At 46.7% G+C, this 24,155-nt stretch overlaps 1 protein-coding gene across 1 annotated transcript; it reads left to right on the top strand.

The window, feature by feature from the left end:
- On the top strand, window positions 1-23,504 carry TGM7 (transglutaminase 7). The gene is made up of 13 exons (XM_012442392.2): window positions 1-140; window positions 8,868-9,050; window positions 9,542-9,787; window positions 10,702-10,820; window positions 13,117-13,245; window positions 13,329-13,506; window positions 15,846-15,984; window positions 17,851-17,954; window positions 18,373-18,615; window positions 19,838-20,164; window positions 20,521-20,681; window positions 22,792-22,925; window positions 23,161-23,504. Exons 1-13 carry the CDS (start codon window positions 131-133, stop codon window positions 23,318-23,320), a joined length of 2,133 nt encoding a protein of 710 aa, XP_012297815.2. The 5' UTR covers window positions 1-130; the 3' UTR covers window positions 23,321-23,504.
- Window positions 23,505-24,155: the final 651 nt, after the last annotated feature.

The raw sequence follows: 24,155 nt of genomic DNA, 5'->3' as shown, positions 1-24,155 counted from the left end.
GCAGCCCCGCCCGACTCAGGGATGGAAGGACATTTCTAGCAGGGTGACTGTAAAGGCTCACAAGGCAATTACGTCTAGAATCTTGCTGCTGACTGGTTGAAGGGCCTTGGCCGACAGAAGAAGGAGAGAGATGGATCAGGGTGAGTACTGGGAATCGACTTACCTTTTTGAAGGTACTAAGTCAAAAGAGAGGAGAAGTTTGGAGAGGGTAGAGGATGAAGGGAAGAGACAGGAGAGCCTGAAGTGATGATTGGTGGCTCATTGTGCGGTTTGGCTCCTTCTTCCCACTTCCCCATCTGCATTTGGACCTTGGAGCACAAATCCTAGGGCCGTTTGTTTTCTTTTCTGAAGCTGTGAACAGCTTTTTCTTTAAAATCTGCGGGGCTGGAATGGCCTTGGGAAGTCTGAGGAGCCCCCAAAAGAGCTTGGCCCCTGCCACCAGGTGTCTTTGGGTGCTTGGGAGGCTATTTCTATGGTCAAATTCTGAAGCTGTTGGGGGACCCCTCTCAGACCCTAGACCTCTCCCTCATCCAGCTTCTCCCCTGACTCTCAGGGCCTCACTGAGAGTTGCTCCCCCAACCCCTGAGTCAGGCCCCTTTCTGGATCTCTTCAGAACCCCTGCTGCTCCTCTACTGGGAGTGAGAAGAACAGGTGCCCACAGGCCGGACCAGCCTGGCTGACACATGGGCCTGCCAGGGAGGGCACTAAACATGGGTCATGTATTTCTTTTTTTTTCTTTTTTTTTTTGAGATGGAGTCTCCCTCTGATCCCCAGACTGGAGTGCAGTGGCATGATCTCAGCTCACTGCAACCTCAGCCTCTCAGGTTTAAGGGATTCTCCTGCCTCAGCCTCCTGAGTAGCTGGGATTACAGGTGCATGCCACCACACCCAGCTACTTTTTGTATTTTTAGTAGAGATGGGCTTTTGCCATGTTGGTCAGGCTGGTCTTGAACTCTGGACCTCAGGTGACCCACCCACCTCGGCCTCCCAAAGTGCTGGGATTACAGGTGTGAGCAACCATACTCAGTCATATATTTCTTACAGTAATGTTCTAAAGCATGTATTATGCTCCAATGGCTGGGCACTGTGTCTCACACTGGGTATGGTGGCTCACACCTGTATTCCCAACATTTTGAGAGGGCAAGACAGGTGAAGTGCTTGAGCTCAGGAGTTCGAGACCAGCCTGGTCAACATGGCGAAACCCTGTCTCTACTAAAAATACAAAAATTAGCCAGGTATGGTGGCACACGTGTGCAGTTCCAGCTACTTAAGAGGCTTAGGCGGGTAGATTGCATGAGCCTGGGAGGTCAAGGCTGCAGTAAGCTGAGATCATACCACTGCACTCCTGGGAGAAAAAGTGAGATCCTGTCTCAAACAAAAATAAATTCGAGATATAAATGGTTTTAAAATGCAGCCAGGATTTGATAGAGAAGACTCAAGAAGCTTGTCATGTGCTAGATACTAGGGTACTTTAGGGCTATATTTTAGGGTATCTTTTCCCCTTGACTATCCCCAACTAGAGTAAGTCTAAAACAGTTATATTACTTTTTAAAATTGCATACTCTAATTAAGTAAATAATACACACAAATATATACTTGTTATAAAAAGCTAAAAGTTCACACAGAATTTTAACAAGCTCAAGTTCCCTTTTACATACCTATATACTTTCAATCCTGATCCTCTCACATAGGAAAGCCCCATTAGCATTTAATCAACTGCTTCCAAATAAAACTAGATTATATAAAATGGTTTGTTTTGCACAAACAATTTTGTGCTTATATTGTATATATTATTTGATGACTTGCTTTTTAAAAATAATCATGTACCTTAAAAATCTTTCCATGTCAGTGCATATTGATCTATCAAAAATTTGTAATGATTATAATTTTCTATTCTGGGCATATAAGCACAACTTATTTAATGAATTTATTAATTTGCATTGGCTTAGTTTGTTACTATCTCCTATTGATGGAAATTTAGATTGTTTCTAATATAAACGATGCTGCAATGATGTCCCTGATGATATAACTTTGCATACATGTGCAAATAGTTTTTATATGTAAGATTTCTAAAAGAATAACTGCCGGATCAAAGCAATATCCACTTTAAGTTTTGATGGATAGCAACTGATTGTCTCTAAAAACTCTATGTAAATGTCACTCCCACCATCAGGATATGAGACAGTCCATTTCCACATGCTCTCAGCAGAATAGGTTATTCTTATTCTTTTAAGTATTTTTGAATGGATCAGAGAAGAATTTCATGATTGTTTTAGCTTGCATTTCTTGCTGTTATTATAGCAAGACTGTCTTCTTGATATTTATAGCCACTTTTATATATTGTGAATAGCAATGCTTTGTTACCTAAGAGGCAAAAGACCTAAGATTTTAACTTGTGCAGCCAGCTTAAAAACACTTTTTCCTGCCAGCAGCTATTTGAATTGCTGGGTACTGGGTGTAAATAATCGGCAATATAGTTAATCATGTAGACACCATTAAATGAAAATAATGTTTCAAAGAAACACCAGAGTAGTAGGTGATTAACTGAATAATAAGGGGTTCAGAGTCTAGGAAACTGCAGAACAGGGTGACAGATCGAGTGGGTCCTGGAGCTGGTTCTGTCCTGACCTGCTGAGCCGCCTGAGGGCTTGTGCCCTCCTTGGCATCTTAGAATGAAGAGGCTGAGAGGGAGCTGTGTGCTTTTTATTGTGTTCTTTGGAGAAGCCTGGGGGTGGGCAGAACCCCTGCCTGGTTCTCCCACTAGAGCTCTTAGGTCTTTTATTATGTTTTCATTTGAAGAAAGTGCAATACTCACTTACTTTGGAAAAAAAAGTTTGAAAACCTTCAGACCAGTACCACCAGCCAGAAGTTAATAACCAGGCTCTGGAGTCAAACTGTCTAGGTTTAAACGCCAATTTTGCCACTTAATCAAGTGACACCGGGCAAGTTACTTAACTTTGCCAATCATCTTCCTATTTATCTGTAGCATGGGGCTGATAATATCTAATTGGGTAGTTATAGGGAGAGCAAGAGATGATTCATGTAAAGCCTGGAGTTCCATAATACTTAGTTAATATTCACTAGATATTCAATTATTGTTGCAAGTGCAAACATACTCCTATGTTCTGAAATGCTTGGAAAGGATTTTGTGGAGGAGTGGCTGCTGGGTTTTGTTTGAAGAGTGGGTACAATGGAGACATAAAGAGATTGGGGAAGGGCCAGGAGCTGTCAGAGGTAGATATGAGTATGATCTATTTGGAGGCCACAGTACAAGTGAAACAGTTTATTTATGGGCTAGAAGGAAGTAAGATTGGAGAGATTTGTTGGAACCATGTTGTGGAGGGCTCTGAATGATTGGCTAAGGAATTTGGACTTGAACTTTTAAGTAATAAGACATTTTTATTCTTGCACACTAAAAGAGGCACAAAACACGGCAGTAATCTCATATAGGAATCTCTTCATGCGCTCTCACACAGATTATACTCTTTCACATTTTTTAAGAAGGGAAGAAATGAAAAAGAATAAAGTATTTGTAAAAGTCCTAAAAACGGACAACGATAATGAGAAGTGGAAAGAGAAAAGAAGGTAGAATAAATGCAGAAACAAAGAAGGGACGGAGGTGAGTCCACCTGGCATTTTGTGGCAGGTGCCAATTCTCTGCCAGCTGCACTAGATAGAATTTGCCCTTTGTTGTCTCCACCTGGAGCGTTCCAGCCTCACCAGTAGCCTGACTGCCTGGGACTTTGTTGGCAGTTGATTCCTTTAACTGAACCCATTCTTCATCCACCCTAGCTGGGGCCTTAGGAAGTCCTGCAAGTCAAAATATTTCAATAAGTATTCATTAGCCTGCCACATGCCCAGGGTTGCCAGCCCCTTGCACACATAGAGTGGTCCTTCTTTTCCTCTTACCAATACCTCTGTTTAGGTCCTTATGAGCCTTTGGCTTGGTTCATTGTGACAGGGATCTCACTGCCCTTCCCATATCCTTGTCTTCTCCCACTTCGGTCTGGGCTAAATGCCACAGCCGAATTAACCCTAAAGTAAAGCTTTGATCCTGCCACTCCTGCTCAAAAGCCTGCCTTTAATCAAAGCAGCACTTTCCCTAAATACAAATGGAATATATGTTCAAAGTAAAAGCTTGGGAAACACCAAAAATCTTAAAGAAAAATTTCTGATAATTTCACCACCCAAAGATAATCTGTACATACTGATTTTTAGTATTTTCAAAAAAAGATTCCTTTCTAATGTCTTGTGAATCACTTCTCTCTAATCTTTGCTCCATTTTTTGGTTGCTATTGATGCCCTCTTTGTTGGAATCAAGTTGGAATCGTCAGATGAGAGGAATCAAATTTATGTAGCCAACTCCTATTGTAAGATATTTGTGTTGCACTGAACATTTTTATGCTTAATTTTTGTACACAAATTATTATTTTTTTTTTTTTAGTTTTTATTTTTGAGACAGAGTCTTGCTCTGTCACTCAGGCTGGAGTGCCATGGCACAATCTCCACCAATGCAACCTCTGCCTCCTGGGTTCAAGCAATTCTCTTGCCTCAGCCTCCTGAGTAGCTGTGATTACAGGCACGCATCACCATGCCTGGCTAATTTTTGTATTTTTAGTAGAGACGGGGTTTTACCATGTTGGTCAGGCTGGTCTCGAACTCCTTACCTTGTGATCCATCCGCCTCAGCCTCCCAAAGTGCTAGGATCACAAGTGTGGGCCACTGCACCTGGCCACAAATTATTATTAAAAAAAAAAAAAAATCCTAAATGAGAAGTTCATGGGTAAAATGTATTTACGTTTTAAGGCTTTATTTTATTTTGAGACGGAGTCTCGCTCTGTCTCCAGGCTGGAGTGTAGTGGCACGATCTCAGCTCACTGCAACCTCTGTCTCCTGGGTTCAAGCCTCAGGCTCCTGAGTAGCTGGGATTACAGGCATGTGCCACCATACCCAGCTAATTTTTGTAATTTTAGTAGAGATGGGGTTTTACCATGTTGGCCAGGATGGTCTCAATTTCTTGACCTCATATCTGCCTAACTCAGCTTCCTGAAGTACTGGGATTACAGGCGTGAGCCACATTGCCCAGCTGCTTTCTTTTACTTTGTAATAAATATTGATGAATTGCCCTCAGAAAGATGTAACATTTTTTCTTCCCATGAGGGATAGATCTACCCATGACTACTGAATCAAGCAGCAGCATCTTGACTGGGGCTCGAGCCCTTCTTCATCCTGGCCCTGCTGCTCTCACAGGCTCTGACCCCTTCCATCCCCTTCATCCCCAGTGCTTTTCTGCATGATGACTCTCCTTGAACCTCATGCACATTGTGTGTCTATGCATTCAGCAAATGTCACCGAGCACCCACCAGGACAGCAAAGATTATGCAGGTTAAGGGGGCAGGCTCTGGAGATCCATCCTCCCTGGGTTTGAATCCTATCTCCACCCAGCACCTTCCTGTATGTCAGGAAAAATATCAACAGCTCTGTTTCAGAGGGGTGGTGAGAACATAAATTATTTCAGACATGTAAAATGCTCTAAACAGTGCTGGGCATGTGGTAAGTTTTCCAGGAACATTACCCTTGCATCTGCAGTTAGGCATCAGGTTCCTTTTGAGGCAGGGGGATCTGCATTTAAAGATGGCTGAGGTCTCTTGCTTTTGTGGAACCAATTCTAGATACTAAGTGCCTTGAAGAAAGTAGAGTGGAGTTGTGATAACAAGTAATCACATGGTGGGAAGTAAAGCATCACGCTTGGTGACCGAAGAAAGCCCCTGTGCAGTAGTTACTGCTGAGCCAAGACCCAAGTGGAAAGATGGAGGCATGTGTTAGAGCAGGGCTGTCTTGGGTTTAGTGTCAGAGGATATGAGCTTTGCATCGCAGAGCTCATCATAGACAGATAGCTGTTTTAATGTCTGTTTTTTTCTTTTTCTTTCTTTTTTTTTTTTCTGAGACAGACTCTCTCTTTGTCACCCAGGCTGGAGTGCAGTGACTCAATCTCGGGTCACTGCAACCTCTGCCTTCTGGGTTCAAGCGAGTCTCCTGCCTCAGCCTCCTGAGTAGCTGGGATTGCAGGCGCATGCCACCATGCCCGGCTAATTTTTGTATTTTTAGTAGAGATGGGGGTTTCACCATGTTGGTCAGGCTGATCTCGAACTCCTGACCCATGATTTGCCTGCCTCCGCCTCCTGAAGTTCGGGGATTACAGGTGTGAGCCACCGCGCCCAGCTGTCTCCTTTTTCTTAAAAGGCTGTTAATACATCAGGATGTGTTTTGATCCTTTTATACCCTTGTCTTTGTATTAGTCAAATAAGTGCCAGGAGTCTTGTGGCTGGGGCTTAGCTCTTCTCTTACTCATGCCATTAACTCCAGTGGGACTCTGGCCAAGTCAAAAAGGCCTTGTGGGTGCTGACATGTTTTTACTAACTGATTCTGCTTGATTTCCTGCTTTGTTAAGTGTTTTCCTGATCCTTTTGGCTTTCTTTCCCTGCTCTTGAAAACCCTTCCTTTTGTTGTCTAAATCATCATCTTTTTGACATGAGAAGTACTTCAGTGGAATGGAATAAAAAGGAAAACCTGAATGCCCAATAGAGAATGAGTTTTCTCCATGCACTGTGACTTGGGCATCTGGAGAGGAAGATGTCTTCCTTCCTCCTCCTCCCCTTTCTTTCCCAAACTAAGAGAAGCCTCGCTCAGGGAAAAATTGAGTTGACTGTCCCTAGGAACTATGGTTTGAGCTACAAACGGCAGCTGGGAAAAGTCTACCCTGAGTCCTGTTCCCTCCTGTGTGTCCGTGCCTCTTTTGGATCTATGATTATTCAGGATGGGAGTTGTGTATGGGATGGAGAGGCTTTCTGTGAAGACTCCGTGGTCCTGCTATGAAAACTTTAGGCTCAGGAACAAATGAGATGCAACCAGTTTCCAACCAGATCTAGGCCAGCTGCTTTCTGACTTTTAATTATGATCCATGATTTATATCATGACCCAGCTACACATAAAGTTGTCCTTGTTCTTCCTATGTGTGATGCATTGTATGTTTTCTATTCTATTCAATTTTTCTTATTACTTACCACCTCTCTCTAAATTGATTTCATAAACTACAAAATGAATTGGACCTGAAGTTTTTTTTTTTGGAGACAGAGTTTCGCTCGTTACCCAGGCTGGAGTGCAATGGCGCGATCTCGGCTCACCGCAACCTCCGCCTCCTGGGTTCAGGCAATTCTCCTGCCTCAGCCTCCTGAGTAGCTGGGATTACAGGCACGCGCCACCATGCCCAGCTAATTTTTTGTATTTTTAGTAGAGACGGGGTTTCATCATGTTGACCAGGATGGTCTCGATCTCTTGACCTCGTGATCCACCCGCCTCGGTCTCCCAAAGTGCTGGGATTACAGGCGTGAGCCACGGCACCCTGCCCCAAAGAGTATTTATTAATGGCTCAGTGTTAACATGGAGGAAAGAGCTGATGATACACCACTGACCTCCAACTTAAGCCCTAATTCTTAGAAACAACTTATTACTGACTACTTAGATGAAGACTGGAAGATAGTTTAGCCAGTCTACATATGGAAAAGTAAAACATTTGTGTCTAAAAATCAGGATCTATCAACCTGGGCAACATAGGGAGACTCCATCTGTACAAAATAAAAATATATATATAGCCGGGCATGGTAGTGTACAACTGTGGTCCTAGCTATTTGGGAAGCTGAGGTGGGAGGATCACTTGAGCCCAGGATGAAGGCTGAGGCTGCAGTGAACCAGGAGCATGCCATTGCGCTGCAGCCTGGGCCGCAGAGTGAGACCGTGTCTCAAACAAACAAACAAAAAAAGGGTCAAGATAGGTAGGAAAGATGCAAAAACATAAAGAACCTCTGTAGAAGTTCAAAATGCAAACAGCGCAAAAACTGATTGGGAGTAAACATGAGTTTTTCCTTTCGGAAGCTGCTTAGCAGTCTCTCTTCCCAGTAAAATATGTCTCCAGACGTTGCCAAATGTCCTCCAGGGCACAGAATTTCTCCCGTTGAGAATCGCTGAGATAAACTGATGTACTACTAGGGGAAAGAATGAACTTTTGTTGACAGTAAATGCAATATAAACATTGCCAGCAAAGGTAGCAAAAGAAATGTAATCCAAGACCTCACGATTTCTACCAGTAAAGAGTAATAATGACTGAGTGATTCTCTGTACCTGGCACAATGCCAAGGTCCTTCCATGGGCATCCTCACTTAACGCCCATGTGAACTCTATGAGGTAGCAATACAGTAGTTTCCATTTTTCAGACAAGGACACTGATGTCTAGGGACCTTAAGTGGCTTGCTTGAGGTCTCACAGCCCAGGTGATAGACCGGGGGCTGTGTCAGTCCAGAGCCCGCCCACTGCCCACTGTGCTATGAGAGTTTCACAACCATATACCAGGTGTGTGCACACAGCAGCCAAGCAGTGCCCTCCTCATACATCTAGAAATGGCTGAGAAGCCAGGAATAAGTTAGAAGTGACCCAGAGAGTCTTCAGAATCCCAAAGCAGGGGCTTGCCCTATTGCTGAAGTCTCAGTCTCCAATCAGCTCACTGGCTTAATTCATACAAAATCCTAGTATGTTTATTCTTATATCAGTAGGAGAATAGAGTGACTTTTAGAAAGATTGTCAACAAATAGTTAAGAGCATGCAGCGGCTCTTCAGGGGTTAAGTTTCGGTTATCTGGAATTGTTTCCCTTTCGGGGATGCAATCCCTGATCATTGTGGCTCCAGGTCCAGATATGGAACTCTTCCCTTCCCGCCAACCCCCTGCACCTCCCAAAAATGACTGAGAAGCGTCAGGGGATGCCTGAGCCCAGGGAGTTGCAGGTGGGCATGACCTGTTCCCTCATCTCCCCTAGTGGCAACCTTGCAGCTCCAGTCTGTGGACCTGCAGAGCTCCAGGAACAACAAGGAGCACCACACGCAGGAGATGGGCGTCAAGCGGCTCACTGTGCGGCGCGGCCAGCCCTTCCACCTCCGGCTGAGCTTCAGCCGACCCTTCCAGTCCGAGACCGACCACATCACCTTTGTGGCTGAAACCGGTGAGTTTCCCCTGCCCCAAGGCCCAGCAGGGTCCCTCAAAATGAAAGTATTAACAGTCTGCCTACAGGGCCCCTGCCTTTCCTACTTGAGCCACCCTCCACTTTTTTGTCCTGGGAGCCCCAGTCCCCTCATGCTCAGGACCCTGTTAGTGCTATTAAGGAGAGATTTGGTCAACTCGGCAAACTGAGGTTGTGGCAGTAACAGCCAACCTGTAGATACACAACAAGCACTGTGCTAAAGCTTTACACACATTAGCTCATTTTATCCCCAGGACAAGACTTTTAGGTGGTATTATTATGATTCTAATTTAACACATTAAAAAACGGAGGCCTGGGCATCTTAAATGGTTTGCCTGAGGACTCCCAGTGGCAGTAAAAGCCAAAAGCATTAGCAAGTGGTGGGAGAAGGTGACGGTCCTTCCAGCCCCCCTTGAATCATATACCACACAGGTTTTTTGAGCCTCACTTTGGGATCATTCTCTCCTACACAGGACCCAAGCCATCAGAGCTGCTGGGGACCCGAGCCACATTCTTCCTCACCCGGGTCCGGCCTGGGAATGTCTGGAGTGCTTTTGATTTCACCACTGACTCCAACTCTCTCCAAGTCTCCCTTTTCACACCAGCCAATGCAGTTATTGGTCATTACACTCTGAAGACAGAGATCTCTCAGGGCCAGGATCACAGTGTGACTTACCTGCTGGGGACTTTCATCCTACTTTTTAACCCTTGGAGTGCAGGTAGGAGCATGCTCACAGCTTGTAATGCTAACCTGATCCATTGGGAAGGCTCTGTGAGGTTCTTTGGAAAAAGCCCAGAAAATAAATCGCCCTATAGCTATGCAATATCTGTGTGCTCTCACAAAAATCATCTATACAAAGATTTTTTTTTTTTTTTTGAGACGGAGTTTCGCTCTTGTTACCCAGGCTGGAGTGCAATGGTGCGATCTCAGCTCACCGCAACCTCCGCCTTCTGGGTTCAGGCAATTCTCCTGCTTCAGCCTCCTGAGTAGCTGAGATTACAGGCACTCGCCACCGTGCCCAGCTAATTTTTTGTATTTTTAGTAGAGACAGGGTTTCACCGTGTTGACCAGGAATGTCTCGATCTCTTGACCTCGTGATCCACCCGCCTCAGCCTCCCAAAGTGCTGGGATTACAGGCGTGAGCCACCGCGCCCAGTCCTTTACAAAGATTTTTAATGGCATGAGTAAAGTATTCATGGTGTGATGTTATGTGAAAACATTGGAACATTTCCTAGTATGATTCTAATTGTATTAAGTGTGTGTGCACAGAAAGAGAGTGGCTAGAATACGCTAAAACATAATGGTGGGTGTCTCCGAGTAATGGGAATGAGCAATTTCCATTATCTTCTTTCCACCCATCTGCATTTTCTGAATCTCTGCAATAAGCCACTCTATAATCAGTCACTTTTACAATCAAGAAAAGATCATTGTTTTTTTGAAGTATACATTGTATTTCTGGCTTCTAGAAAAGCACATAGTAGACCTTTAAGGGGGTCCAGTCTTAGTTACTGTTGCTATCAATCCATTGGCTACTCCTCCTGTTTTCCAGAAACATGTTGGCTTTACTGTTTAATTTTATTACTCTGTTTTTTGGTTTGGGGTTTTGTCCCATCCACTACTCTCAACGCTCAGAGGATGACGTCTACCTGCCAAGTGAAATACTGCTGCAGGAGTATGTCATGAGAGATTACGGCTTTGTTTACAAGGGTCATGAAAGATTCATCACCTCTTGGCCATGGAACTACGGGCAGGTAACACCATTACCTGATGTGGGACTAGGATGGGCTCCTTAAGGCTGGTCCTTATACAATCCTGTTATGTAAGGCTGTTATATTACACAGCCCTCATGGACGGCCACTAACACAGGCAAGGGTGTGAGGTGCTGGGCCAACTTCACATCCAGTGAGAGGGGAAAGGAAGGAAGGGGTGGATGTCTTTCTTGTTTTTGTTTTGTTTTGTTTTGTTTTGTTCTGTTTGAGATGGAGTCTCGCCCTATCGCCCAGGCTGGAGGGCAGTGGTGCAATCTTGATTCACTGCAATCTCTGCCTCCCGGGTTTAAGCAATTCTCCTGCCTCAGCCTCCTGAGTAGCTGGGATTACAGGTGTCTGCCATCAAGCCCAGCTATTTTCTGTATCTTTGGTAGAGACGAAGTTTCGCCAGATTAGCCAGGCTGGTCTCGAACTCCTGCCTTAACCTCCCAGAGTGCTGGGATTACAGGCGTGAGCCACTGCGTCCAGCCCCCTTTTTAGTTTGTAGCATTTTATTATGAAAACCTTAAAACATAATCAAAGTAGACAGGGTACTGTAATGAATCTCAACATACCCACCTCTCAGCTTCAATAGTGATCAATGTATCATGTGTCTGTTTCATCAATACCAGGGGTTTGCAAACTACAGCCCACAGACCAAATGTGGCCTACTGCTTGTTTAGCCCACGAGCTGAGAATAGTTTTTACATTTTTAAATTATTGAAAGGAATTTTAAAAGAATAATATTTTGTGATGTGAAAATTATATGAAATTCAAATTTCGGTGTTCACAAATAGCGTTTTATTGCAACATAGCCATGCTTATTAATTTAGATATCGTCTGTGGCTGCTTGCATGCTGCAATGGCAGAATTGAGTTGTTGAGACAGAGACTTGATGGCCTGCAAAGGCTAAAATAGTTACTATTTGGTTCTTTACAGAAAAATCTTGTCCATCCCTGGTCTGTACTCCTCTGCCTCCACCCCCACTCCTCATTTTACCACTAGATTTTTTTTTTTTTTTTTTGAGATGGAGTCTCACTCTGTTGCCCAGGCTGACATGCAGTGGCAAGATCTTGGCTCACTGCAACCTCCTCTTCCCGGGTTCAAGCGATTCCCCCGCCTCCGCCTCCCGAGTAGCTGGGACTACAGGTGCATGCCATCACGCCTAGCTAATTTTTATATTTTTAGTAAAGACAGGTTTTCAACATGTTGGCCAGGCTGGTCTCCAACTCCTGACCTTGGGTGATTCACCCACCTCAGCCTCCCAAAGTGCTGAGATTACAGGTGTGAGCCACTGCGTCCAGCCAATTTTTTATTTTTTTTATTTTTTTTATTTATTTTTTTTTTTTAGCAAATTACAGATAACATATCATTTAATCCAGTAATACTTCAGAATATGGTCATGTAAAAGATGATAACTTTCTGAAAAACTTAATCACAATACATGGAAAAAAAAAACGAACAGTAATTCTTTAACCACATCAAACATCCAGTCAGTGTACATAGGGGGACCTTGGCTCTGGGAAATGAATCCACTCTCAACCCCTGAAGGTGCATTTTCTCTCTCCCTCCCACTGCCACCTCAATCCTGTCCACAAACTCCAGAAGGGAAGAGGTGGGGGAAGCCTTGCTGAGGGAGAGCACATTTTCCCCATTCTCCGACCATGGCGACCTGTGACCCTCTTTGAAACTGAGCCAAATACCTGTGCATTTGGCAGCCAAAGTGTTGAGACAAACATTGTGCACGTCTATCCTGAGCCTACCCTGGCTCCTCCAGGGCACGCAGCGTCCACTCTGAGCTCCTCTACCTGGTTTCAAGACTGGCATGCCTGGCCTTACATTGATCTCTAGATTTTTTCTGCTCTGATCTTTTCCCTGCTCCTTCAAATCCTCCAAGTCCTTAGACGCCTTCAAGGCGTCTAAGTCCTTGATACCTACCATGCTCAAAGACCTCAGGTATATGTCCCCACTCTCCTCTCTTCCTGTTCACCCAATCCAGCAAAGTCCATTGGTACCAAAACCTTCTCTCATCTATTCGGTCAACAGGGATCTCTCACTCTCCGAATTCTGTTTCTATTTTCCATCAGAGCAACACAGTTTAGTTTTTCAGAATTCCAAACCTAATACATTCCCAATTTGATTTACAAGTTCTTCAAAGACAGGACCTTGTCTTATATTTAGTGTGCACCCCTCACATCCCCATATTCATGCCATCCCCAAAAGTCTGTTAGTGACTTAAAAGTTTCAGAATTCTAGACATTTGCTCTTCTCTTTTTTCTCCCTCAAAATCACTTGGAAGTTTGAAGAGGACATCATAGACATCTGCTTTGAGATCCTGAACAAGAGCCTGTATTACTTAAACAACCCGGCCAAAGACTGTTCCCAGCGGAATGACGTGGTGTACGTGTGCAGGGTGGTGAGTGCCATGGTAAGGATGGATGTTTCCCGCCATCTGAGGACAGTCTGAGCTTCCCCGGATGCTATGGAAACCCACCTGTTTGTCCTGTGCAGATCAACAGCAATGATGACAATGGCGTGCTGCAGGGGAACTGGAGTGAGGACTACTCCAAGGGGGTCAGTCCTCTGGAGTGGAACGGCAGCGTGGCCATCCTACGGCAGTGGTCAGCCAGGGGCGGACAGCCTGTGAAGTATGGACAGTGCTGGGTCTTCGCATCTGTTATGTGCACCGGTGAGCAAAAGATCACTCATGTAAACATGTGATTACTTGCCCATGGTCCCACAGCTGGGGGTGGTGGGCATCCAGGCCCTGAACCAGCACACCATACAGTCTCAAGGGATCCTATGCATTTATGTGAGACGGGGGTTGACCTGTGGCAATCACTGCACAGTATCTTTGATGGAGCAGTCAGACTATTATAACTGTCACCTGGATAGAAGAGCTTGTAGTCCCGAAGCAGAGACCAAATGGCTTCTTTCTGCCACCTGCTCCAGCATCTCAGCTCGAGGCGAGCCTGGCATGGGGGCAGGTGCAAGCAGATGGAGTGAGATAGCTGACCTCACCCGTAGGCAGAGCTAGCAGCTCCCAAATGCTTCACCAACAGATCTTTGAGCATTTATCATTATAGACTTGCTGCTTTGGTGACTACCCTTAAAGAACATCAATGTTTTATGCAGCATCAGTTATTTACAATTCAGTGCAAAGTTGTTGAGCAGATTATCTGTGAAGATAAGAGGAAGATGGAGAATACTGAGGTGACTGCCTATCTCACTCTTGCAAGGCCAAAATGCCTTACACAGGCCTGTCCTGCTACATTAGGTAGTGGAGTTTGATCAACGTTTGCTGAACTAACAGGGTGACTCTGAGTTGGAGGAAGGAGGAGCGGAGAATGAAGAGGACAGAGACATGTGCCAAAGACAAGAGCAGAGACTTTTTGGAGAGTGGTGGCAGAGCCTGGCAGTTATATATAGGTGCTGCAAACACAGAGGAGGTTTAAATCTGAGTGTTTGAATCCAGTGACTTCACTTTGCTCAGGTGTGAAATGGGGCTGGGGCTATTCTGGCATTCAGTATTCTCAGTTGTCCCTTGGGCTGGGAAGTCCCCAGGCTGTAGCCAGGTAGGTGTTACTGAGGAGGCCTGGGATAAGTAGGAGAAGGATGAGGTCCACCACCCTGCTCCACTTCCAAGCCTCTCCCCAGTTCCAAGCCTCTCCCTAGTTCCAAACCCTTGAGTTCTGGGGCCACTGTGCACTGAGGGAGCTGCTCCTGCCAAGCTTCTTCTGGCCACTTGCAGCCCAGGTGTTGCTCCCATTGCCTGCTATGGATCTTTGACAAGCCCAGGAGCTGTGCTGTGAATGGACAGGTGACTGTAGACAGTCAGCCTTCCTGGGGGCTCTTCAGAGAATCAAAACAAATGGATTGGATACTCTCAATAGTCCTTTTACTTTTCAAAGCTGTGTAATCTTCCTGGCAGCCTCAGTGGGCATTGTCTGCCCCTCCTGGGAGGGAGAGGAGTGGGATAAACCTCTCCAAACTCCTCACCATGCTGGCAGATGTCAGAACCCATGTCTCCCCAAGTTCACACCTGGCTCTTGCTGGCTCTTGGCTTGACTTCATCTGGCTCTGGGCAGGCAGATGCGTGTGTGTGTGTGTGTGTGTGTGTGTGTGTATGTGTTGGGGTAATGTCTACACTTTGTGACTAGATTTGTGAAATCTTAACTCTGTTTTTAAAAGCCTTTATAGCAGTATCATGAGAAGCCGCAAGAGGGAGCTGCTGCCTTATTAAAGATGGTTGCTGCTTCTGGTTTCCCCTTGCCTCCGCTGACGGCTTCCATTGTCTCTAGAAGTCTATCTTGTCCTTCTATCCATTCTCTAATTTATTTCATACCTTCCCCCACCCATCTCTTATCTTTAAGTAGAATTACAGATCCCAAATTTCAGAACTAGGGTTGGAGGAGGGAGAGGAGCAGAAAAGATATTGGGTACTGGGCTTAATACCTGGATAATGAAATAATTTGTACAGCAAACCCCCGTGACATGTTTACCTACATAACCAACCTTCATGTGTACCGTCAATCCTAAAATAAAAGTTAATAAAAGTTTTGGAACTAATAATCATTTGGTTAATTTTGTTAGACATGAGGTTACTAAGGACCAGAGAAGTTACGCAACTTACCAAAGTTCACACAGTTTTTCACTTGAAAATGGCCAAGCATAGAGCTAAAAATTTAAATTTTTTCTTTCTAGTTATTAAATGTTTTAGGTTCTCTGTTTTTAACTTGGAAAGCTGCTTAGTGGAAAGACTGCTAAATGATAAAATGGATTATTGTTAACTGTTGTTTTAAGTGATCCTCAAATGATTCCTTTCTCCTTGTGGGATGTTGACCACTGATGGGGAAGCAGGCTCTGGGACTGGGTGTGATTCTCTGGGAATAAAGGAGTTACTAGTGTGGTTCCGTAAGAGTCTTGGCTTTCTCTCCTCCAGCTTGAAAGTTAGAAATTATGCATGGAAAACCAATAATTCTGCCTAGATGAACTCGGTGATTCTCTATACTTTGTTTTTCTCTTTAGTAATGAGATGCTTAGGTGTTCCAACTCGTGTTGTTTCCAATTTCCGTTCCGCGCACAACGTGGATGGGAACTTGACCATCGACACGTACTATGACCGAAATGCAGAGATGCTGTCAACTCAGAAACGAGACAAAATATGGTGAGAGGCACTGTCTTGAACAGATCTCTGCTCTGTCCCAGGGAGAGCAGGAAAACTTTGATCTGGTTCTCTCTGGCTCTTGAGGCAATATTGCAAGATTGCCCAGAACTTTGCTGCTGATACTCAGAGAAGAAGAGAAGAATTCCCCAACCCACGAGGTTGTTCTGGTTAATTACGTCATCAAATTAAACTCATTTCAGAGATAGAAAACAATGGGATAACATTCTGAGGCCTCAACCAAATGACTAGCTGGGTGTCTTCTGAACACTAACCTCAGAAGTCTTTATTTATCTTCCTTTTCCTTTTCTGAGTCTCTGTTTGTACCATTCTGTTTTCCCAGAAGTCAGACAGACCTGGACTGGCTGCTTCTGTAGACATCTTCTTGTCTCTCTTGACTACTTCTTCTCCCCGCCCCACTCACTTCTGTGTGCGTGTGTGTGTGTGTGTGATCTCTGTGGATCCCTTTATTTGTGTATCTTTGGTGTCGTTTCCTGGTTCTTTTGTCCTTGGCTCTACCCCCAAATCTGGTTTCCTGTTTTTTCTTTTCCAGCTTTCCAGCCAGTTTCCAGGTAAGACACCTTTTTTTTGAGATGAAGTCTCGCTCTGTCGCCCACGCTAGAGTGCAATGGTACAACCTCAGCTCATGCAACCTCCACTTCCTGGGTTCAAGTGATTCTCTTGCATCAGCCTCCCGAGTGGATGGGACTACAGGCCCCAGCCACCATGCCCGGGTAATTTTTGTATTTTTAGTAGAGATGGGGTGCCACCATGTTGGCCAAGTTGGTCGCGAACTCTTGACCTCAGGTGATTCACCTGCCTCAGCCTCCCAAAGTGTTGGGATTACAGGTGTGAGCCACCGCACTCAGCCTCCAGGTGAGACTCTGAGTTGTGTAAGAACTAACTGCTGTCCCAGGAGCCCCCTCCCTCTCTGAGCTTCTATTTCCTTGTCTGTAAAGTGAAGATAATGTCGACTTCACAAGATTGCTAGGGTGCAATGAGATCAATGCCAGTAAGGAGGGTTTTTCAGCCTGGGATCCACAGTTAGACTCCTAGCGGGCTGAATCGTCTCTGATTCAGGAAGTAGTGGTATATCTGAGGATATGTAACTTAGGTACAGTTCTGTCTTTGAATGTATGTCCTGAGTCTAATAATGAGGAAACATCAGACAAGCCCAAAATGGGGGACACTCTGGTTTTAAAAGATAAATAAATAAAATAAAGACTGTTTTCATTAAAAGCCCAGACTTCACGACTAGGCAATATCTCCATGAAACAAAACTACATTTGTACCCCTTAAATTTACAAAAAATAAAAAAAGAAAGCGAGAGACTGTTTTAAAATCCCAGTGTAACAAAAGAAAGGTGGAGGAACTGTTCCAAGATCAAAGGGGATGAGAAGCTGCACAGCTGAATGCAGTGTGTGATCACAGACGGCATCCCGTAGCACGTGGGAAAAGAATGCTCGAAACGACATCATTAGGTCAACTGACAACATTAAAATATAGACAGTAAATTAGATGAAAGCATCACATCAATATCCAATATGCTAGAGTTGATGAACTATACAGGGGTTAAGAGAAGATCTCTATTCTTAGGAAATAAACACTGAAGTGTAGATGTGTAGATATCTATTCATATGTCCACGCTGAAAGAAAAAAAAATGGGGCAAAATGTTAACAGCAGATGAATTGGGTAGATGGATGTTCTTTGTACTATTCTTGTGACTGTTAGTACTAAATTACTTCCTAATAAAAAGTAAATCACTTCCTAATAAAAAGAAGCAATGATATAAATCACTCCCTATAGTGCCTGGTACCTGGCAAAACCTCAGCTAACATGAGTCCTTGTCTCCTTACTCCCTCCTGCAGGAACTTCCATGTCTGGAATGAGTGCTGGATGATCCGGAAAGATCTCCCACCAGGATACAACGGGTGGCAGGTTCTGGACCCCACTCCCCAGCAGACCAGCAGTGGTGAGTGAAGACCACCGAGACAGGCCTTGGCTCTGTGGGGAGGCAGATTAGGGTGACTGGCCATGGGAGCAGGAGGCCAGGGAGGAGTAGCATTTTCCACTGCACCCCATTCCTGAGGTCCCAGCTGTCACAGCTTCCGATCACAAATCTAACTCTGCCATTGACAGTGGCGTCACCTGGATGGGTCACTGGGCCTCAGTTGTTTTCTTAGTGTGAAGTGGAAAAGCTGATGATGAGCGCTGCCACTTCACAGGGTGGCTGTGAGGTCAGATCAACTATGGGGAACAAAAGTACTTGGTAAACTGGAAGATATCCTACGGGTGAGGGTCAGCGGTGCCACTGCCCATCCCACCTCCACCTCCCACAGCCACAGCCAGCTGCCCCTGGCCCCCATATCAGTAGCCTGTTGTCTCCACAGGGCTGTACTGCTGTGGCCCGGCCTCTGTGAAGGCCATCAGGGAAGGGGATGTCCACCTGGCCTATGACACCCCTTTTGTGTATGCCGAGGTGAATGCTGATGAAGTAATTTGGCTCCTCGGGGATGGCCAGGCCCAGGAAATCCTGGCCCACAACACCAGTTCCATCGGGAAGGAGATCAGCACCAAGATGGTGGGGTCAGACCAGCGTCAGAGCATCACCCGCTCCTACAAGTACCCAGAAGGTGCCAGGCTGAGAATTTGGGGAGAGGGCTGGTTTAAGCTTCTTTGTGCTGCCACATAGCTAGGATGGCTCCAAGTTGAAACCGTCACCATCTAATCACCTCTTCCTCATGGCAAACTCCTAGGGGTTCTTCCTGGATCCCAGGCATGTGACCCTTGGGTAGGGTTACCAGCAAATAAAAAAACAGGATGCCCAGTCAAATTTCAATTCTGGATAGATTCAGATAAACAAATATTTTATTTGTGTATGTCCCAAATGTTGTATGTGACATACTTATTCTAAAAAGTATTCACTGTTTATCTGAAATTCAAAGTGGGTATGATTTTTAATATATGTTTGTTCCAAATATTGCATGGAATGTACTACACTAAAAATCATTTGTTGTTTATCTGGAATTCAAATGTAGTTGGATGTCCTGTATTTTAACTCCACCCAGAGTGGCGCCACTGTCTCCCTATGTCCATGGCAGGAGGGATGGTAGCGAGGGGAGTGGTGAGGTGGGAGGATGGGCCCCGGGGCCTGTGGATGGGGTGGACACATCCATGGAGGGCGCATGTGTGGAATCAAGCTGCCTGAGTACTAAACAGGACTCTGCCATGCTCTGTGTAAGCCTGGACACAGTTTACCATCCCTGTGCCTCCATTTCCTCATCTGTAAAACGGGGTAACAGTCCCTTGGATGGCTGTTGTGAGGGTTAAATGAGTGAATTCATAGAAAGCACTGGGAACAGTGCCTCTGGCACATAGCAACTGCTGTAGAGAAGTCCACAGATGGGGGTAAGTTCAGGTTAAGCCTCTGTGTTGAGTAGCCCCCATGGGCAAGAGATGAAGCTCTTTTGTTTATAAGTTTCGAGCATATATTTTAGCTGGAGGGATACTGGTCCAGGAGAGAAGCCTCTGTCTTCATGACAATGATGACAGTGATGCTGGTGGCCATAGTGATGGCAGAGAACAGTGCTGAGTGCTTGCAGCCAGCAACTCACTTAGCCTGGCTTTTTTGGAATCCCTTATAAGGAAAGCAGATATTATCCCTGGGTTACGGGTGACAGAACTGAACCCTTAGAGATTAAAGGACTGAGACAGAGCAAGGATTTGAACCCAGCAAGTGGTACCTCAGCCGTGCCACTACGCTGCCTCCCTGAGCTGCTATTCCTGTGCCTTATTGTCCCAGGAAAGTCACTGGTCCTCTCCACCCCTCTCCATGCATGCTTCTCCCTCCTGCAGGATCCTCTGAGGAGAGAGCTGTCTTCATGAAGGCTTCTCGGAAAATGCTGGGCTCCCAAAGAGCTTCTTCGCCCTTCCTGGATCTCCTGGAGTCCAGGGATCTTAGGAATCAGCCAGTGCAGATGCAGCTTCACCTGGCCAGGATGCCCGAGTGGGGCCAGGACCTGCAGCTGCTGCTGCGTATCCAGAGGGTGCCAGACAGCACCCACCCTTGGGGGCCCATCGGACTGGTGGTGCACTTCTGTGCACAGGCCCTGCTGCATGGGGGTGGCACCCAGAAGCCCCTATGGAGGCACACGGTGAGGTTGAACCTGGACTTTGGGAAGGGTGAGTGTGAGGCAGGCCTGAGAAACCACCTACAGGAGGGGAGCTGGGGGGCCATGAACACAGTGGGGCGGGCCCAGCCCGATCACACAGAGACCCCCTCCTCCAACACACACACATTCTGGGTGGTGAAGCTGCCAGCTGTTGTACCTCTGATGCCACCCCATCAGGTGAGCCGGAGAAGTGAGCCCTGGGGGCAGTGTGTGCGTGGTGGAACACTGTCCATCTCTCTCTCACACACACACTCACGCTTTTACCTCTCACATGAAAATTCTAATTTTTTCTCTTTCACATCTACACATCCCCCCTCTCTCTCTGCCCCATATCCTGGATTCATGGTGTCTTTTGTATGTCCTTAGAGACACAGTGGCCGCTCCTCCTGCCCTACAGCAATTACAGAAACAAGCTGACAGACGAAAAGCTCATCCGCGTGTCTGGCGTCGCTGAGGTTGAAGAGACAGGGAGGTCCATGCTGGTTTTAAAAGATGTCTCTCTGGAGCCTCCCCACTTGTCTATTGAGGTAGGTGTCTGGACACAGGTCGGGGCTCAGAGGCTCTCAGACTCACCCAATCCAGGGGCTGGGACAGCCAGCAAGACACTGTCCCCACCTCACCCACCACACTGATGGCTCCAGCACAGTGTGGCGTGGTCTTGTGCTCTGTATCAGTGTGGGGTGGGGCCTGAAGGCTTCTCAAAGGAGGTACTATTTTTCAGAGGATGCATAGGAAGCTGTATAGAGAAATGAGATGGCTGTGAAGGCATTTTAAGTAAGGAAATCATTTTGCAAAGGCAGAGAGACAGGAGAGGCAGTGACTAGGAGATGGAGAAGACAGATTTAGAGACTTCACAAAGTCAAATTCAAACAGTGAACACCAGCTAAGTGTGGTGGCTTAGCCCTGTAATCCCAGTGCTTTGGGAGGCCAAGGCAGGAGTATCTTTTGAGCCCAGGAGTTCAAGACCAGCCTGGGCAACATAGTGAGACCTTGTCTCTTCTTAAAAGTTTTTAAAAAATTAGTTGGTGTGGTGGTGCATGCCTCTAGTCCCAGATACTAGGGAGGCTGAGGTGGGAGAATTGCTTGAATCTGGGGAAATCAAGGCTGCAGTGAGCTGAGATCATGCTACTGCACCCTAGCCTGGACAACAGATTGAGACTGTCTCAAAAAAAAAAAAAAAGGTGAATATTGACAAGATTGAGGTGACAAAGAGGGACACAAATGAAAAATGAGCTTCAGAGTGTGAGTTCAGATGCTTGAGTGGCCAGCAAGGCCATTACACAAAGAAGGAATTTCAGGCGAAGGAAGGGTGAATGGAAGAGTGTGGGCACGTTCCCCATCTCCTGCTACCAGGGTTTCCTTCCCTAAAGCCTCGTTTCCCCACCTGCCCCTCTCACTCGGAAAGACTTACCCACTGCCTAGTCCAAACCTGGCTCTGTACCTGGAGGCTTCCCCAACAGCACCCCCCTCCCCACCCCAAATGAGAACTGGGCAACTCTGGACCATAAATCAGCTGGAATACCCTGCGGTTTTCACCTAAGCACATTGTCAGGCTGTCAGCCAGCTGACGCCAGGCAGCCTCTGCTGGGGCAAAGAGTGGACAGAATTGCAAGTGCAGCCACAAGCCTGGGGCTGCGGCCAGGGCCCTGCCCTGTACCTGAAGCAAACATGGCAAATGCCAAGTCGGTTGCTAATTGGTCCCCATCAGTAAGGGACCTGAAGATGATTCCACAGTTATTTTAACCTGTTCTACTTTGACACCCTCATTAGGGTGCAAGGGACTTGATATTTTTGCTTGGACCCCCAGACAAGTCAGGTATGTTTTTCCTTTTCCCTGAGTCTCTGGCCCAGCCAGGACAAGACCCTAGTATGATATGGGTGGTCAGAGCTCATTTCAGTTCAACACGTGTTTACTGATGTCCATCATCTGGCCGGCACTGTTCTAGGCACAGGGGCTCCAAAAACAAGTAGGGAGGATGCCTGCCTCCCACTCACAGGCCATGGCGGTTCTGCCCTGTGGCACAGCACTGAGCACACCTGGAAAAACTTGAGTGCATGCCCTGCTGATGTTGATGAAGACGCAGCAGTGTGGGGAAAGATCCTGGGCTGGGGTCTGGGACATCTGGGTCAGGTCCTGGCTCTGCCATTAACACATCATGGGACCTTGGCCCCATTATTTCCTCTGTGATGAATGTAAGGGCAGAATGACATCACTGATGGCACATAGGTGGCACACATGACACCACTTCCTTATCCCACACCTGTGTTAGACACGAATCGATTGTGATCCTTTGTTCTCAGGATCCTTCTAACACAGCCTTCCTAGTAGCCACCACCCACCCACTGGAGCTGGCACTTCTGTTGACATCTTGTGGGCATCTTGAACTAGATGGTGGGGAGGGAAACAGGTTTCAGCTTGGTGGCAATTTCTGATTGGCGGTGGCTTCTTGGAGTATTGTGACCTAAGACAGGTGTTTGTATGTGCTCATCTCAAACACTCTCAGCTCATACTCATAGCATGTTAGCCCTAAGTGGCAGTTCCTGGTGGTCGCCAGGGACCTGGAGTGAGAGGTAACTGAACCAGAGTGCAGAAGTGAGGCCAGTCGCGCATGAGATTGCTGACTTCTCTCTGCACAGGTGTCTGAGAGAGCTGAGGTGGGCAAGGCACTGAGAGTCCACATCACCCTCACCAACAACTTGATGGTGGCTCTGAGCAGCTGCATGATGGTGCTGGAGGGAAGCGGCCTCGTCAATGGGCAGATAGCAAAGGAGTAAGTGACGCTTCTGCCTACCTCTCCCATGCTGGTCTCGGATAAGGGGTGCCCCGTGGCATCACAGGACCCTCCTCAGTCTCCTGTGTGGTGCCTCTCTCTCACCCTCCTCAGGAAAGTCTGAGCTTAGAGGTGGTGACTAGTGGGAGCTTCTTACCCATCCAGAGGGGAACTGATCACCCTCCCCACAGGCAGGGACTCCTCAAGGCTCTCATAGGCCCTCTCTGACTTTCAGCCTTGGGACTCTGGTGGCTGGACATACCGTCCAAATTCAACTGAACCTCTACCCCACCAAAGCTGGACCCCGCCAGCTCCAGGTTCTCATCAGCAGCAATGAGGTCAAGGAGATCAAAGGCTACAAGGACATCTTCGTCACTGCAGCTGGGGCTCCCTGAGCCCCACTCTCTGGCTACCCACCCTGTCACCCCTGCCCCACCTTGCTCCTTTCTAATCCTGACCTTGTCATTATGGCGCCATCTCTATCCTCTCTCCAGTCTGCCTGGGAGTGAATGAAGCTCTGTTAAAGACACCGTGTGCTTTGGGAAGAGACAATAAAGACATCTTTATTGATCACCGGCATTCTCAAGCCACTTATTGCTCCTGGCTGGTCCTCTTGGCCTGGCTGCCAGCTGTGTGGCTGTGCCCTCCCTGCCGCTCCTGTCCTCTCTCTCCTCCCTTAAGAGCCCCAACCACAAAATAAGCCCACCACTATCCCCTCTAAAGAAGCCTCTCTGGAATTAAGGATCCCAGTTCTCTCCATTGACATTGTCTTAGCCAGCCTGCAGGCAGAGGATGGAGGGAGGCCTGGGGAGGGCGGCTTGGATGTGCTGGGAGGACAGTGATCCTGTGCTGAGTGGCCAGAAGCTGCCCAGCAGGACTGCTCTGCCCCCAACCTAGAGCATCCTGGGACGCACAGGCAGCCACCTTTCTACATGGGTTCATTGACAGACAGGATGACTGGGAAGCACTGCATAGCTGGCTGCTGTCTAGCAATGGCCTCGCCTGCTCTCCCTGGTCCCTGCCTTCCTGTCTTCGCCACTTGCTCCTTCACCCTCCTCTTGCATTATTCTCCGTCGTCCCAACTCTGAGCCTCTCTTCCTCTATGTGTGTGTGTGTGTGTGTGTGTGTGTGTGTGTGTGTGTATTTTGAGACCGAGTTTCCCTCCTGTTGCCCAGGCTGGAGTGCAATGGCGAAATCTCAGCTCACTGCAACCTCCACCTCCTGGGTCCA

The sequence above is a fragment of the Aotus nancymaae genome, unplaced genomic scaffold (genome assembly GCF_030222135.1).
Source record: "Aotus nancymaae isolate 86718 unplaced genomic scaffold, 86718_ANA_hifiasm-v0.15.2.pri h1tg000062l, whole genome shotgun sequence".
Lineage (NCBI taxonomy): Eukaryota > Metazoa > Chordata > Mammalia > Primates > Aotidae > Aotus > Aotus nancymaae.
The sequence above is the reverse complement of the archived record's forward strand: the minus strand, read 5'-3'. Positions and strand labels throughout refer to the sequence as shown.

Coding starts and splice junctions, on each gene's coding strand:
- TGM7 (XM_012442392.2), top strand. Junction 9,051..9,541: donor CACCTTTGTGGCTGAAACCG/GTGAGTTTCCCC, acceptor TCTCCTACACAG/GACCCAAGCCATCAGAGCTG. Junction 18,616..19,837: donor CTCCTACAAGTACCCAGAAG/GTGCCAGGCTGA, acceptor TCCCTCCTGCAG/GATCCTCTGAGGAGAGAGCT.